General features: G+C 46.3%; 2 protein-coding genes across 3 annotated transcripts in view; one reads left to right on the top strand and one right to left on the bottom strand.

Moving 5' to 3' along the window:
* Positions 1 to 7,107, top strand: part of Adat1 (adenosine deaminase, tRNA-specific 1) — a 40,984-nt gene extending 33,877 nt beyond the window's left edge. For both annotated transcript variants that reach the window (XM_008772535.4, XM_063278298.1), the window contains 2 exons: positions 1,063 to 1,158; positions 4,538 to 7,107. In XM_008772535.4, the coding sequence (XP_008770757.2) occupies positions 1,063 to 1,158; positions 4,538 to 4,574 (133 nt within the window). In that variant the 3' untranslated portion in view covers positions 4,575 to 7,107. The remainder of the gene's footprint in view (positions 1 to 1,062; positions 1,159 to 4,537) is intronic.
* On the bottom strand, positions 1,598 to 12,434 carry Gabarapl2 (GABA type A receptor associated protein like 2). The gene is made up of 4 exons (NM_022706.2): positions 12,333 to 12,434; positions 11,972 to 12,027; positions 10,523 to 10,695; positions 1,598 to 2,859 (listed from the first exon to the last, which is right to left on the bottom strand). Exons 1-4 carry the CDS (start codon positions 12,364 to 12,366, stop codon positions 2,769 to 2,771), a joined length of 354 nt encoding a protein of 117 aa, NP_073197.1. The 5' UTR covers positions 12,367 to 12,434; the 3' UTR covers positions 1,598 to 2,768.
* Positions 12,435 to 15,309: the final 2,875 nt, after the last annotated feature.

Below are 15,309 nucleotides of genomic sequence, written 5' to 3'. Positions count from 1 at the left end.
ACCTAAGTCCAGATCTTTAGACCTGGCTGGCCTTGAACTCAGGGATCAGTCTCTCTGCCTCCAGAATTGAAGGCATATGCCACCACACACAGTCCAAAGAACTTTGTTTGTACTAGAAGTGTTTGGTTTGTCTGTCCTAGTAGGGTAGTAGTAAGCAGATCTTTGGAGGCCAGCCTGGTCTAGAGAAGGGTTACCAGGAAAGGAAAACTGTCTCAGAAAAACAAAAAATAAACAAGTGTTCTTCCCACACTGGATTTGCGGAGCTGGTAAGCATCTCTGCCGTCAACTGCAGAGAGCCTGCCTGAGAATGAATCCACACGGGACAAGGAAAACAAGCAACCGGCTGACACGAGTGAACGGAAAGAAAACCCCGGAGGGAGAAAGGAGGGTCTGTGAGTTTTAAGGCGTTTAAGACAGTGTACTGCGGAAGAGCTTTTCACCTCCTGGGATGTTGGTTGGCGTAGGAAGGCCAGCTGGGTGCTTTCTCTGCCTCTCTGGGCCATCAGGCTTTCACCACAGCATCTGACTCCTCAGTCTTCATTTGGTAAATCCAACGTTTGGGATTTTGTATTGAAAACAACAGGTGCATGTGACCACAAGCAAGACTCCTCCGCAATAAGGAACCTGCTGTCTCCCTTCACATTGCTCACCCCAGACCAGAGTCTACTTGCTTCTAGCTTCAGACTACCAGCAGAGACAAACATACATTTCACTGTGGACAAGTTGGGGGGAAAACCCTACAAGATTCTTCTGATAAGAATGTTTCTTCCAATTCCAGTTGAGAGATATCAATGGAGAGCTGTGTCAGCCTGCTAATATAGCCAGGTATCAGGGAAACTAAGTCTTGACAGATATGGAGGCACATGCCTTTAGTCTCAGAGACAGGCAAGTGATCTCTTCAACTGTAAGACAGCCGGGGTTTCAGACATCAAAGAACCAAGAGGAGGAGCTGGGGAGACAGCTCAGCAGCTAAGGGCGCTGTCTCTAGAGGACCCACACAAACAGCCATACACATCAAATAAAAGAAATGTCTTAAGTTTATGATTCTCATTTTAACTCCAGGTCCTTCCTTAGATCACGGGGTTATACTGGTTTCCTTATCCTGATGACTGACGTAAGGCTTCAGCCACCAACACCGTCCGTCTGTGGAAGATTCAGGTAAATCCACTTTCTTAAGGATGCTTGTGTCCATCTATACTAATTTGTCAGGAGAAAGCTAAGCTAGATTTAAAGGATTGGAAAGAACCTTAAAGAACAAAGTCTGTACCAGGCATAGAGGCGCCTACCTTTGATTCCAGCACTCAGGAGGCGGAGGCAGGAGAATCTCTGAGTTCAAGGCCAGCCTGGTTCTATAGTGAGCTGCAGGACAGCCAGGACTACATGGAGAGACCCTGTCTCAAAGAACAGAACACAGCACATATAAAGGATGTATGTATGTCAGGTCAAGAAACGATTAGGCTATAATAGTAAGACATCATGAAAGCCAGGTGGAGTGGCCCCCGCATGTGATCCATGCCCAGAAAACTCAGGCAGATAAGTTGGAGACCAACCAGTCTGAACTAACAAAGTCAAACCCTGTTTCAAACAAAACAAAAAATCCAGTGTATAAACATACGTTTTATTTTTTTAAAGAAAGATTTATGTATATGAGTGCTCTATCTGCAAATAGACCTGCAGGCAGGTAAGGGCATCAGATGACATCATGAAGAGCCACCATGTGGCTGCTGGGAATTAAACCCAGGACCTCATTGCCCTTAGCTGCTGAGCCATCTCTTCAGCCCTCTATATGTTTTAATAACATATACACATTTTATTTACATATGTAAACAAATATGCATATATGGTGCTAGAGAGAGAGTTCTGCATGTAAGAGCACTGGCTGCTTTTCCAGGGGACCTGGGTTCAATTCCCAGTACCCACACGGCAGCTCACAAATGCAGATCAGTCACGCCCACAGACACACATGCAGGCAAAATAACTTCTAAAATATATATATATTCGTACTTAAACTTTTGCTACTAAAATACTGAAAATAAGCCCATACAATTTCCCATAAGCAGCAGAGATCAGAAAAAGTGGTAGAAGCGAGACTTTGCAGTATAAACCTTTTGATACAGTCCCAAATCTGAACCTATGACTACATTAACCACTGAAAAAAACCAACCCTTTTTATGATACCAGCCACAACTTCCCATCCTAGGCTAAGCTGTTGCAGGAGCCATTTCTGACTCGTGAAGGTGAATGAGGACCATGGTCACACTGTAATGCCTTTACATGGAGGCTTTATTGTTAATCATTTACCTTATAGTCTCAGAAAGAACAGATTAGCTCAGTCCAACATGATTTGCAGTTGGCAAAATCTAGTGAAGCAAGTGTTCTGATTGCTAAGGATTTAATTTGGGGGCTTTTAATACTTAGCCGTCTAACACTCCGAACATAATCCAGAACAATGCGTCATCCCTCCTTGTCACTTTAATACCACACCTACCGCCCTTCATTTCGGAAGTATCTTCATTAAATGTGATTCCGGAGGACAGGTTCCTTGGAGCATATAGCCATGAGGACAGTGCACAAAAGAAAACTGAAAATAAAACTCTGTATGATAATTTACTAATCTAAGGAAAACAAAACCTTCCAATATATTAAGAAATAAATCCAGTTACAAATGCACTAGTAGGTCTGTGTGGAGGCTCCGGCGGAGTAACTGAGAACAGCCAGTTATTTACAGGATACACAAGCAGGAAGGGTGCACCTAGCCCAGCAAGGGCTCAGAAGCCAAAAGTGTTCTCTCCGCTGTAGGCCACATACAAGAATCCATCTTCATCTTTTTCCTTCTCGTAAAGCTGTCCCATAGTTAGGCTTGAAAGAGAAAAAAAGAAAAAAAATTATTGAGAATTGAGTCCAGGTATCAAGAGGAAAAGCAAGGCCTAAGGATAAGGAGCTTTGTGGCTGGCAGTGGAAGGTAAAAATAATTCAGGTACCTGCTGTGAGCTGCAATCTGCTCTACTGAAAGAGAACAGACGCCTGGAAAAAATGAAGACAGGCTGAGGTAGCTCCATGACAGCCCTAGCCTAGCAGCACAGGGCCCTGGGGTAAATTTCTAGCAGCACAGAAAGGGGGCAGAGATCACAACAAATTAGGATCCAGGCACACCATGTGCCTAAAAATCCCAGCGCTCATGCTGAAGCCCGAAAGAAAGCCAACTCCTTGGAGAGGGAAGGGATCATCCCCACACCATGAAAGACCCTAGTCACAGGGAACACAGCAGAGTATTTATTTGAATAATTTATAACTCAGACCCAACATCAAAGATACAGGTGGGGGGTTGGGGATTTAGCTCAGTGGTAGAGCGCTTGCCTAGCAACCACAAGGCCTGGGTTCGATCCCCAGCTCTGGAAAAAAAATAAAATAAAATAAAGATACAGGTGGGGGATTGGGGATTTAGCTCAGTGGTAGTGGCCCTGGGTTCGGTCACCAGTTCCGAAAAAAAAGAAAAAAGAGAAAAAACAAAAAGATACAGGTGGATCCTGACTATGAGCACTCTTAGGCTACAATCCCAAGTCCCTGAGATCTTGTACACAGAGATCCTTACACACAATGCAAAGCTCCCACAGTATCTGGGATCCAAAGAAACCTTCCCTAGGCCAGGGATGTACTTCAGTAGTAGAGGGCTTGCCCTGCAGGGGTGAAGGCCTAGGTTGGTTCCCCATTATTTCAAAAGAATAAAATGTAATAAGACTGTTCAAGCTTCCAAAGAACCTCCAAAAATAGGATTCCTTAAACTAAACACGTGGGTGGAAAACCAGCTTTCGTTTTGCTGTGAAACAGACTGCAGGAAGGAGAGCTAAGCTAGTTCCCTGCCAGGAAACTGAGTTGTCTCAATGAGAGTAGTAACACCTGCTGCAACCACATACAAGCGCTGGCCCCGTGACTGCACTCATGAAGTGCGACCACAGTGGCAGGTCAACCAGGACCAGCAGTCAGATGCTGACCCAAGAACAAGTGCCTGTGCCACCAGTTGTTTAAATATGGACACAGCAGGGATGGCATTCAGCTGGTAGAGTTCTTGCATAGTATACGCACAACATGAGTTCAGACTAAACCCCACCCCGACCCACTGCATAAAAAAGCCTAGGAATGAAGGCTCTAACCTGTAATCCCAGCACTGACAAGGTTGTAAATTCAAAGTCACTTGTGGCTCCATATCAAGTTCTAGGCCCGCCTAGCTGCGTAAGACCCCGTCTCCAAAGCAACTAAATGTATTGAATACTAAGGACCAAGGTGGGGAATAAAGAGGGGTTCAGGGTCTCAACTCTGAAGTGATGAACCCTCCTTGCCTTTGCCCCTGGTGTTGGCCTGAGACCAGTTTGTAAACAAGAGACAGGACACATTAATCAAGGAGGAATCTTTGCTTTCCTTTTTAACTTCCTACCCCATTTGCAAGCTTAGTGAGTGGCTGTACATGTAGATTAATAAGTAATAATGTTGGGGTGAATATGGATTAAAAAAAGCCCGTTGTCTTCTCCAATCACAACAGCTCTCAATGTGAAGCTCCCTTAATCCGAAATTTCTGAAATAACTGACTCTCTGGATGGGCCGGAGAGAGGACTCAGCAATTGAGAGCACTGGCTGCTCTTGCAGGGGACCCAGATTCTGTTCCCAGCACCCACATGGCAGTTCACAACTGTCCAGAAATCCCCACAGTTAAGGTAAGAAAACCCTATATACAGTGACTTCTGAAACAGAAACCACCAGCCTTATTCAGCAACTGAAATGTGGCACCTGAAGTGAGATGCACAAGATTTCACAATAAAGCAAGTTTGGTTACATGTTGAAATGGCAACTCGTGTAGACCAGGCTGGCCTTGAATTCAGATCCTATGTCTGTCTGCCTGATGCTGAGATTAAAGTTTCCCTGCTTTAACTTGTGGAGTATTACAGAACTACTTGAAGTTTAAACCCTACATGAGGTTAGCTCGCTACCTGGACAGTGCCGTGTGGAAGGGAGCAGGCTCCTGAGAGCACCTACTGTGTTGATTTTCAACCTGGGCTGCCTTTGACATCTCTAGAGAGCTTTATAAGCATCTCCACGATTGAAATCAGGTATCTTGTGGTGCGACCCAGCTCCTCCCCCAATCTGTGGCCTGGCTGTCCTGGATATTGAACTGCAAACAGGGTTGGCTTTGAACTCACATCTATCTGCTTCTGTCTCCTAAGTGTTGGAATTAAAGGTGTGCACCACCACCTAGCTAAAAAACATTATCTCCAACCTGTACTGTCTCCAAGGGAATAGACAGGCAGGCCTATCCCAATGACCAAACACTCAATCCTTGTACCTTCAGCAAGCATCTTCCTCAGAACAGTGCTCCTCATACACACTAACAAATGTTCCATCAAATGAAGCAGAAGCAGGCAACACTGACCCTGTGCAGGAGAGAGTTTGTAGCAGAGGCAGACATATGCTAGTCTAGGACATGTTCTATAAACCTCAGGGCAGATGAACTTTCCTCTCAGAGTCAAGGCCTGAGCACCTGCACTGAGCTGGCTGTCAGGGTGGTCAGGAGACCTAAAGCACAGAGGCAGCTTTAACATATCTGCCAGGCAAGCTGCCCAGACCTGACCTGCTGGACTGTTAGATCAAGTAAGTCAGACAGCAATTCCGTACTGGGAAGTGTATGTAGGAGACACTCAAAGCCTTCAGCACAAGGCATTCTAGTGCCGCAGCATCTGGAAAGTAATGCTATGGATATGGGGACACTACCACCTTCTAAACTCCCGATTCTGATGAATTAAGAAATGGAAAATGCCAATGGCAAATGCAAACCATGGAGCCAATCTAAGGTGAGATGACTTCTCGTCTCAAGTGCTAAGTAAAATGAATCCCAGTTATTCCCTGAAGGCTGCTTCCTGTGCCTCCATTCAGGTCACAAAGATCCAGGCAATGTCATTTCTCCAGTGGAGGAACTGACCAATAAATAGTAAAGTCAAGTCTCAGTAAGAACCAGGTGCGGCATTCACTGACATTAGCTTCCTAATAGCCCTGTGGACTGGGGAAGCTACCCAGGGCTCATGTGAGCACCTAATTCCAATGGAATTGCCTTCGACTCTCGACTAAAGGCAGGCCGTGGAGGCGTGAGTCATAAATAGGCTGGAGTGATGATGACCACCTGGCCAGCCATCTGCCACGCAGCTCATGTGCTTCCCAGTTTTTCAGCAAGGCAGGACAGTGGGGGGAGGCAGGGATCAATCACCACCATCACGGTGAACCCTGAAAGGCGCTGGTTGTGAAGTGAAAGTTGAACAGGACCCAAACCAAACTACACTGAGCTGACTACTGCTTCCTGTCAGATGTTTCTCTGACAATCTTCTTCCACTTCTAAAACACACCTTTTCTTCTAAAACAACCATCTGTGTTGTATGTACAGGTAGGGACAATCTGTGTGATCAATGTGAGTTCCGGAGACCCAACCCAGGCCATCAAGCTTGGGGCAGCACTTTTAACCGAGGCACCTTCACCAGACCAACAGCATTTCTGAAGAGTGTTTACCCAGAAATGACCACAATTGTTTAGAGAATGTATTCTATAATACACTCCTGGTTTTATTTTGTTGTTTTATTTTTGAGACAGAGTCTCTATGTAGCTCTGCCAGTCCTGGAATTCACTATGTAGACCAGACTGGCCTTGAACTTAGAGCTCTACCTCCCTGTCTCCTGCACTAGGATTACAGATGGGTACAACACTCAGCTTCCTGTTTCTACTTTAAACTGCTCTAAACAAAGAACAAAGACTATTAACAGACCTGGGTTTCCCCTCTACTACCATGACTGGGAAACTTGTAGACCAATGTCTGTCTCAGTTCTGTCTGAATGAAGGCATAGTTCCTTCTCTGTGTTGAACCAGATTGTTGATGTAAGCACTTAGGTAGAGAACTCAACTTTCTAAAGCTACATAAAACAGGCAGTCGTGGCACAGACTGGTGGTGCATGCCTTTAATTCTAGGAGGCAGAGGTAAGCAGATGTCTGAGTTTGAGGCCAGCCAGGCCTACATGATGAGTTCTAAGACAGCCAAGGGGTATGTAAAGAGTCTCAAAAACAGGAAAGAGAAAAGACAGCTGAGACCCCAACCCCTTTTCTTAAGAAACAGGAACTCAAAAATAAAGGAAATAAAACTTACAGGCTTGCCTCTGCATATATACAGCACCTGTATTCAATACTAAACTACTACCCCAGCACAGTCCATGCTTAGCCCTGGGCTCAGCTCTAACTGGAACCAATTCGCTCTATTCAAGCTCCAGCACTGCTCCTCTGCAGCCTGTCAATCACGGCAGCATGCAGCAGGGCTCCTACAGGCCCAGATTCCTTCCTTCTCTTTGCTCATTTCCCAAGCCTCTGTGCAAGTTACAAACACTGCACAGAGGTTGAAGGAGGCTCCAGGGTTCCCTGAGGAGATGGTGAAGCTGAGTCACCTCCAGCTTTAGGGAAGGGACCCCGCTGTACTTTCCTTTGGGCTCTGATGGATGTTCCCATTTGCATAGGTCTGAAATGTCACATGCCTCTTTTTATACCCTGATCTGGATTTGGGTTTTGGTGGAGGTCTCACTGCATTCTCCTAGTTGGTCTCCTCCCGCCTTAGCTTCCGGAGAGCTGGAATTACAAGTGTCTATTACCTCAAATCTGGCTAACAAATACATTTTGTTTTGTTTTGTTTTCCCCCAAAACAAGATTTTTCTGTGTCCTAGAATTCACTCTGTGTACCAGGCTGGCCTTGAACTCAGAGATCCACCTGCCTATGCCTCCCAAATGCTTGGATTAAAGGCATGCAGTCCACTCTGCCCTGGCTCTAAAACCTTTTTGTTTAAAGCAGGGTCTTTCTACATAGTCCTGCTATCCTGGAATTCACTGCATAGAGTAGGCTATTCTGGAACTCAGAGATCCACCTACATGCACCACCAAAGCCCAGCAACAAATGTTTTTTAATAAAACTCCGATAGATAAATACAGATTGGCCTGTAGGGCAAGAAGTCAATAACTGAGACCTTAAGTACTAAAGTCCTTGGTGCTCTGTCCTGAAGAACCAGAATTTAGTTTCTGGGGTTCTGATCACTCAGTCCTAGATCATGTCAATCAGATGTAACCTGCTTTAGGGCACACTCAGCAGACTAGAAAGGCAAACAGGAGAAATAAAAATGGTTGTGTGGTTTTCTAGAAAGTACCTGGACTGAAAATGGCTCTGATGCAGTCTCTGTTGTTCCGAGAACCACTTCACTTCCAATCAATTTATACTTCAGAGACAACAGGGAACCGGGTGATGGCACATCAGCCATTTCGATCATTAGAAGCTATGGATCCATTAGAGAAACAGTAATTTCTCCAGAAGCCTGCTCCATTTCCTTCTACAAATGTACCAGGGAGCTGAGTATGTGACTTAGTAGAACACCTGCCTGGCAAGATCCCTGAACTGGACACCCACTGCTGACCACTGTGCCAGGACAGGCATTAAGGACACTAAACCAGCGCCATTGGGTCTAGTTTCCTACTTCCTCTCCAGAAGAAGGAAAGCAGAATCACCAAGGTGCTGGGCAAGGTCTAGACGCTATAAAGGATCTACTTCCTCTCTTACCTTACCCCACAGGTGCCCCAGCTTCCTCCCTAGTAAAGTCCACAGCCATCAACACACTACCCAAGAGCCACTGAATGAAGGCTGAGGGGGCCAGGGAGGACAAGACCACCAGGGTTATTATACGTGCTGACAGACAGGTGGCTCTGACTTCTCTCCTGTCTCCTCAGGCCAAGCGTTTTCTGGCTTTACTGAAGCTTCCACTATTCTCCTGTACTACCTCTCTACCAGACGCCAGAAATAGGTAGTAGAGATTTACAAAGAATGACACCAAGAGTATAGCCATTCTTTCACCTTCAATAGAAATAAGGTGTGCAATTTGATTTAAGTCTCTTTTAGAACTTTCTTTTTGGGTCTGGAGAGATGGCTCAGTGGTTAAGAGCCCCGACTGCTCTTCCAGAGGTCCTGAGTTCAATTCCCAGCAACCACATGGTGGCTCACAACCATCTGTAATGAGATCCGATGCCCTCCAGTGTGTCTGAAGACAGCAGCAATGTACTCACATATATAAAATAAATAATAATTTAAAAAAACCTTTCTAGGAAGGGGAGGGGGGAGGGGGATGTTTGCCCGGAAACCGGGAAAGGGAATAACACTCGAAATGTATATAAGAAATACTCAAGTTAATAAAAAAAAAAAAAAAAAACAAACAAACCTTTCTTTTCTATCTTCCTTTCTTTCTTTCTTTCTTTCCTTTTTTTGAGACAGGACCACTGTATGCTCAGGGTAATCTTTAATTCCCAATCCTCGTGCATCAAACTAAGAAGGAAACACGCACACACCAGTGTCCCAGACCTGACATCTTTTGTAGTTTCTAGTGAATCGTGTTTCCACAAACTAGGTTTGTAGAAAAAACCCCAAACCTAGTTTAGGTCACTAAAATAAGATGCAACAACAAGGGATTCACACTGAGGAGACACATGAAGACTGAAATCTGACTCAGGGTTTTAAAACCACCAATCACTAGTGGGAAAGGAGTAACCACGTGCCAGCCAAGTCTATTTTCCTTTCTACAGGGGAACTAAAGCCAGGCTGTGAACTACACCAAAAGTGCAGACTATAATGGCCCCTGGCAGAGAGAAAAGGGACCAGTGAACATGAATCAGTAGACAAGACCCTCACTGCAGGCCTGTTCTACCTATGGCTTAAGCCCAAGAAAGTTCTGAATGACTTCTGAGTAATCTGTCTAGGGTATGGGGTTTGCACATGTGTATGTGGAAGCCAGAGTCAACACTGGATATCCTAGTCAACTTCTGGGAGGCTAGAATGGATGCATGTTAAAGTCCAGACTGGGGTCTGGGGAGTTAACCTAGTAAAGGTTTTGCTTTGGGGTCATGAGAACCTGAGTTTAGATCAGTAAGCTCAAGGTTCAGTAAGAGACCCTGTCTCCAGATGTATGCTAGAAGGCTTAATAAAGTAAAAGCTCTAGTCAGCAAGCCCTACAACCTGAGTGCTGAGTGCTCATGTGGAAGAGAATCAACTCCAGATGTTATCCTGACCTACACACACACACACACACACACACACACAAGCAAATAACTCCAGACACTCTTGTAAAACAGCAGGCATACATTGTGCCCCGGGGCCTTTCCCTAAAGCTATAGATACACAAATTAAGAGTTTTGGATCAGAGCTGAGAGTTGTAGCACACACCTTTAATTCCAGGGAGGCCGATAGGCAACTCCTAAGTTCAAGGTCAGCCTGGTCTAAAACGTGAGTTCAAGGACAGCCAGGGCTACAAAGAGAAACTGTCTTGAAAAACCAAAAGGAAGGAAAGGAAAAAGGAAAGGAAGGAAGGAGCTGTAGTCAGAACTCTTTTGAAGAGTTTTTATACCTCCCAAGGTTTGAGTTTTTAAGTGACAAATGGATTTCTAAGCCAGAGGCCCACTAGTAAACACCTCTTACCTGGACTGTGGGACTGTCTTGTCCACAAACAAGAAGATGGCCTTCTCAGAAGGAAGCTGGATCCTTTTCCTGATGATCCACATGAACTGAGCCACAGTGATGTCAGATGGGACCAAGTACTTCCTCTTGTCAATGTCAACAATCTGAGAGCCAGAGACTTTCTCAACGATCACCTGGCAAATCAAGACAGGTCAGAAGCTGAGGCTGTTCTTGAGCAGAACAACAACTGCCTGGAACCCACAAAGGCTAGTGCCTGATTTCCAGCACTGTGGATAGAGGAGAGGGGAGGGAAGGGGAAGGGGAGCAGCTAGATTGCTCTGGCCTCACACAGTCTGATGAGCATAGTTTGTGTGGACAAGAAGTGTGTGGGAAATGGCAGGCGAGGAGTAAATAAATATGCCCCACAACATAAGAAGCCACTATGGAGGTCCAGATCTGAGTGATATCCCTCATCTCTGACCTCAGCATTTATAAGAGAAACACAGCTACAATGCTTTCTAACTTTTTCTCAAGACAGGGTCCCAGATGTCCTGGAACTCACTCTGTAGACCAAGCTGTCCCAAACTCAGAGATCAGGCTGTCCCTGCCACCTGAATGTTGAGACTGAAGGCATACACCACCCTACTGCATGGTTAGCTTTCTAACATTTTATCTAGGCAGATGAAAGATTGATGTTTTCATCTGTAGTCTTTTAATCCACGATCTGAGAAGAGATCCACACTACTAGAGCATTAAAAGCCCAAGAAACAATGGAAAGCATAGTCGAACTGAACTAAGGCAGTGCTCTACAGTCGCAGCGACCCAGGAGCCGAGATTTTCATTTGGCCTGTTGCTTCTCTCTTTTGAACAGTTAACATTTGTCCTCCTACTCTCCTCAGAGTACTGTTTACAAGCACAGCACTATAATAACAAGACTTTATGCCCTTCAAAAATCAATAATATCAGAAAAAAAAACTCCCAACTAGGGCAGAAAGCAGAAATAAAGCAACATACTTATTGATTAAAGGCAAAACGACAACATTTCAGATTTACTAGTCAAGCAAGGGTGGCAGAATCAGAGTGACGAGAAACTAAAAGTTAAAGATGGTTATCCTGAGACTATACTACCAGATCCAACATCAAATGACAGTCTCCACCATCATTCCCCAAAGTGGCAGTGACCTGTTGCCCTGTCCTAGAACACGGCTCCTTACATAATTGGCGAGGGAGCCTAGAAGCTGCAAGCAGCTTACTGCCCTAGATCTGAAGATTCAGCACTGATGCCCCTGAACAGCACCAGCCCCTTCTTCCCCAAGCTTGGGCCTGAGGAAGCCCAGGCTGTCCGGTCTCTGGCTACACCTTGAGACCTTAACTTCTCTCAACTGTTGCGCGGCCTAGCGCGCCCTCTCGACACCTCTCCAAGACACTAAGGGTGACAGCAGGGTGAGGGGGCGGGGAGTCCACACTCACCGGAACCCGGTCGGGGTATTTCGCTCTGATCTTCGCGGATTCCACGCATCTGTGTTCTGGGAAAGAAGTAAATCAGGCTGACAATCGCCACCTCCCCGCCAGCCGGCCCCCCGCTGCCGGAACCCCATCTTCCTGTCCGCCCTTCGCCGCCCGCAACCTGCGTGCGTCCGCCCTGAGTCCTAGCCCCCGAGTCTCTTGCCGCAGATCCCCTCAGGAACTGCCAGCAGGATCCGCGGAGGGTGACACGGGTCCGTGGGAGGCGCTAGGCTGCCGGGGCCTTGGCGACCCAGCGGGCCCCGCGGGGCGGCGGGAGTGGGGGAGGGGCCGCGATTTGGGGCCCGTCCAGACCTGCCTCGCTTACCCAGCGAGTGGTCCTCCTTAAACATCCACTTCATGGCGGCGGGAAGCGACGGAGCCGGCTCTTTGAGCCGCAGACTTCGGCGAAGCGACCACAACAACAACGGAGGCGGCGGCGGCAGCGACGACTACTCGGCAGGCGGGACTTCCGGCTGCTGGAGCCTAGCAACCGCCCGGGGCGGGGCTTCCGGCGGGCCTGGTAAATGCATCAGGGGGCTGCGATTACGTGAGGGGGCGGGGCCTAAGAGGAGACCTAGGAGCTCTCCTGGGAATGGAGACTGACGTAGGTGGCTGGGGAGTCTGTAAGAGACAGTGGAGACTTGAGGAATTAGTGAGTGGAATGGAGTTTGAGGATTGTGCGTGATAGGCAGGTTATGGCTCATAGCTTGAAACGCTTATAAAGGGCTCTGGTAGGGGAAGTCTGGGGCTTTGGGGAGAAATGAATATTAATTTTTGGCTGGGTGACAGGGCGGGAGTTCAGCATTGAGGGATAACCAGTTCCAAACACTGTGGCAATGAGTTCTGGTGACCACCTAGAGGTCTAGTATAGGAGTTATCGCACCTAAAGTCTGATTTAAACAAGTTCCATTGTCCTCTACTCATGAATACATATTTTAAACATTCATAAACATTTATGAACAAGTACTACAGATAAGCATTTAGTCAACGGACTAAATGTGATCCCTGATCACAGAGATTCTTTATCAGACTGTCAGAGGCGAAGTGTGACTGTCGGGCTGGGAGTATTCCTCTGAGAGCTGGTCATGAGACATCCCTAGGCGAAGGAGCCGGCAGTGGGAGTGGCTCAGCGCTCACCCTGAACTGTGGGTGTCACCAGCCCTAGGAATAAGCCTTAGCCAAGTCGTAACCGAGTCATCCTGGAAGTCTGCTCTGGGTCACCATCTGTTTATGCACCGGTGAGCACAGAGCATGAACATGCAGTTAATCGGGCACGTGACCACGTGCTTATGATCTGCCGCATCTGTGGAGCTGTGTTTGAACTTTGTCATCCTTCATTACCTACAGTCGAAATTCCTGATAGATGCTGTGGCTATAGCTTCATTCTGAAAGTATTTTGTTATTTTCAACTGCGGGAGGGCAAAGACTCCGGTTTCAGCGGGTAAAAGCACTTTGGGCTAAGCCTGCCAGACTGAATTCAATCCCCAGGACCCAAGTGACAGAGGAGAACCTACTTACAAAAGTTATCTTTTAGCCTCAAGGCATGCACTGTGGAAAGTCTCCAAACACATACCCACCCAGGTGCACACAAGATAATGAAAATCCGTTTAAAAATGCAAATTTAAAGACGGTTAAAGGCTGTGTGTCTGAGCAACTAGGTGTTTGTCTTCTGTGAAATAAAAAAGTCCCTTGAGTGTTATGTTGCAGACATAACAGAATGCTGTTCTGGAAACCGGGAGAAATCCCATGAGCAAAACAGACAACACCCATGCTATAGCAGAGTTTGCATTCTCTTGTTAAAAAACCAAAAACTAAATGTCAGGTATTGACAGGTGATATTTAGAAAAGTAAAACAGAGTGGATGAGGAGAGCATGAGGCACTGGTGGGGTAGAGGGTTGTTATACAAATTGTCAAAAGCTAGGAACACAGAGAACCCCTTGTGATCAGAGCTAAATAAACAAGTAGGAGTATGGCGAGAAACAGAGCTGAACGATCTGGAACAAACTGGTGTTTTGAATTGCCTGCTGACAACTCTGAGTTTTATAATGTGGTAAGTGGGGCTTTTAAGAAGATCTGTAATACATTCAACATTTTTTTTTAAGATGGGACTTCCCTATTTAGTCCTGGCTGTCCAGGAAATCATTCTGGAATGCAAGGTAATCTAGAACTCAGAGATCTGCCTGCCTCTGCCTCCAGAGCGCCAGAACTAAAGGCCTTTGCCACCATGCCCAGCTCATTCAGACATGTTTTAAATGATCAGGTTAGCCTGGGGACAGGAGTGTAGTTCAGTGATAGAGCACACACAGGCCTGGATTTAATCCCCAAGAGAGAGAGAGAAAAGAAACCATTGGGCTTAGCAAGTAGAGGACTTCATGCTTTAATCCTTGAGTTCAATCCCTAGAAACATGTAAACCACCCTGGTGGTTTATATCTGAATTCTCTTGCTTGTTTGTTGTTTTGTTTGTTGAGATGATTTCTCTGGATAAGAGCCCTGGCAGTCCTGGAACTCTGCTTGTAGAGCAGTCTGGTCTTGGACTCAGAAATCACCTGCCTTTGCAGGAGGTGGAGGTAAGAGAGTTGGAATTTCAAGATCATCCTCCAGTACACATCAAGTTGAAAACCAGCCTATTTCAAATATATTTCTTAGGGGCTGGTGAGGTGACTCAGGTAATGATGTTTGCTGCCAAGACTGAGGACCCTGAGTTTTGTGGCTGGGACTTAGGTAATGAAAGAAAAGAACTGAATCAGGCAGTAACAGCGCTCGCCTTTAACCCCTGCTCTCAGGAGGGAGGGGCAGGCAGATCCTATCTCCCCGAGTTTAAGGACAGCCTGGTCTACACAAACAAACATAGTCTTGAAAACAAAAAATGGGGCCGGGGGGGGGGGGAGGGGTGGAAAAAAAATGGGGCCTCAGGGGTTGAAGTTTAGCTCAATAACAGAGTACTTTTCTACTATATGCAAAACTCCTAGTTCAAATCTCCAATACTGCAGAAAGAAAGAGAGGGAGGAAGTAAGCTTAAAACCCCTGCTTCTGTTTTCAAAGTTGATCACTATTGTGGAGGGCTTTGGGGCCACTTGGCAGGAATTTGACCTTGGACCAGGACAAGGAAGTAAGTTCAGACCTGCATCTGATTTTGGGCTAGAACAAAGAAGTAGGCTTCAGGCAAGAAGATGACTTTGGCCTAGGAAAGGGAAGTTGGCTCTGGTATCTTGGTCGTCTTGATTAGCCCTTAGAAATGGTGGTCACGGGACTTTTTTATTGCCTTGCTTGTTCCCCAACTATTTGTGTTTATTGTCTTGC

The sequence above is a fragment of the Rattus norvegicus genome, chromosome 19 (genome assembly GCF_036323735.1).
Source record: "Rattus norvegicus strain BN/NHsdMcwi chromosome 19, GRCr8, whole genome shotgun sequence".
Classification (NCBI taxonomy): Eukaryota; Metazoa; Chordata; class Mammalia; order Rodentia; family Muridae; genus Rattus; species Rattus norvegicus.
The sequence above is the reverse complement of the archived record's forward strand: the minus strand, read 5'-3'. Positions and strand labels throughout refer to the sequence as shown.

What these genes read in the sequence shown, in the direction of transcription:
- Gabarapl2 (NM_022706.2), bottom strand. Translation starts at nt 12,366, where the DNA reads ATGAAGTGGATGTTTAAGGAGGACCACTCGCTGG. An exon ending in TAAGGAGGACCACTCGCTGG is followed by an intron (nt 12,028 to 12,332) that starts GTAAGCGAGGCA and finishes CTTCTTTCCCAG; the next exon opens with AACACAGATGCGTGGAATCC. An exon ending in AAGACAGTCCCACAGTCCAG is followed by an intron (nt 2,860 to 10,522) that starts GTAAGAGGTGTT and finishes TTCTCTTTCAAG; the next exon opens with CCTAACTATGGGACAGCTTT.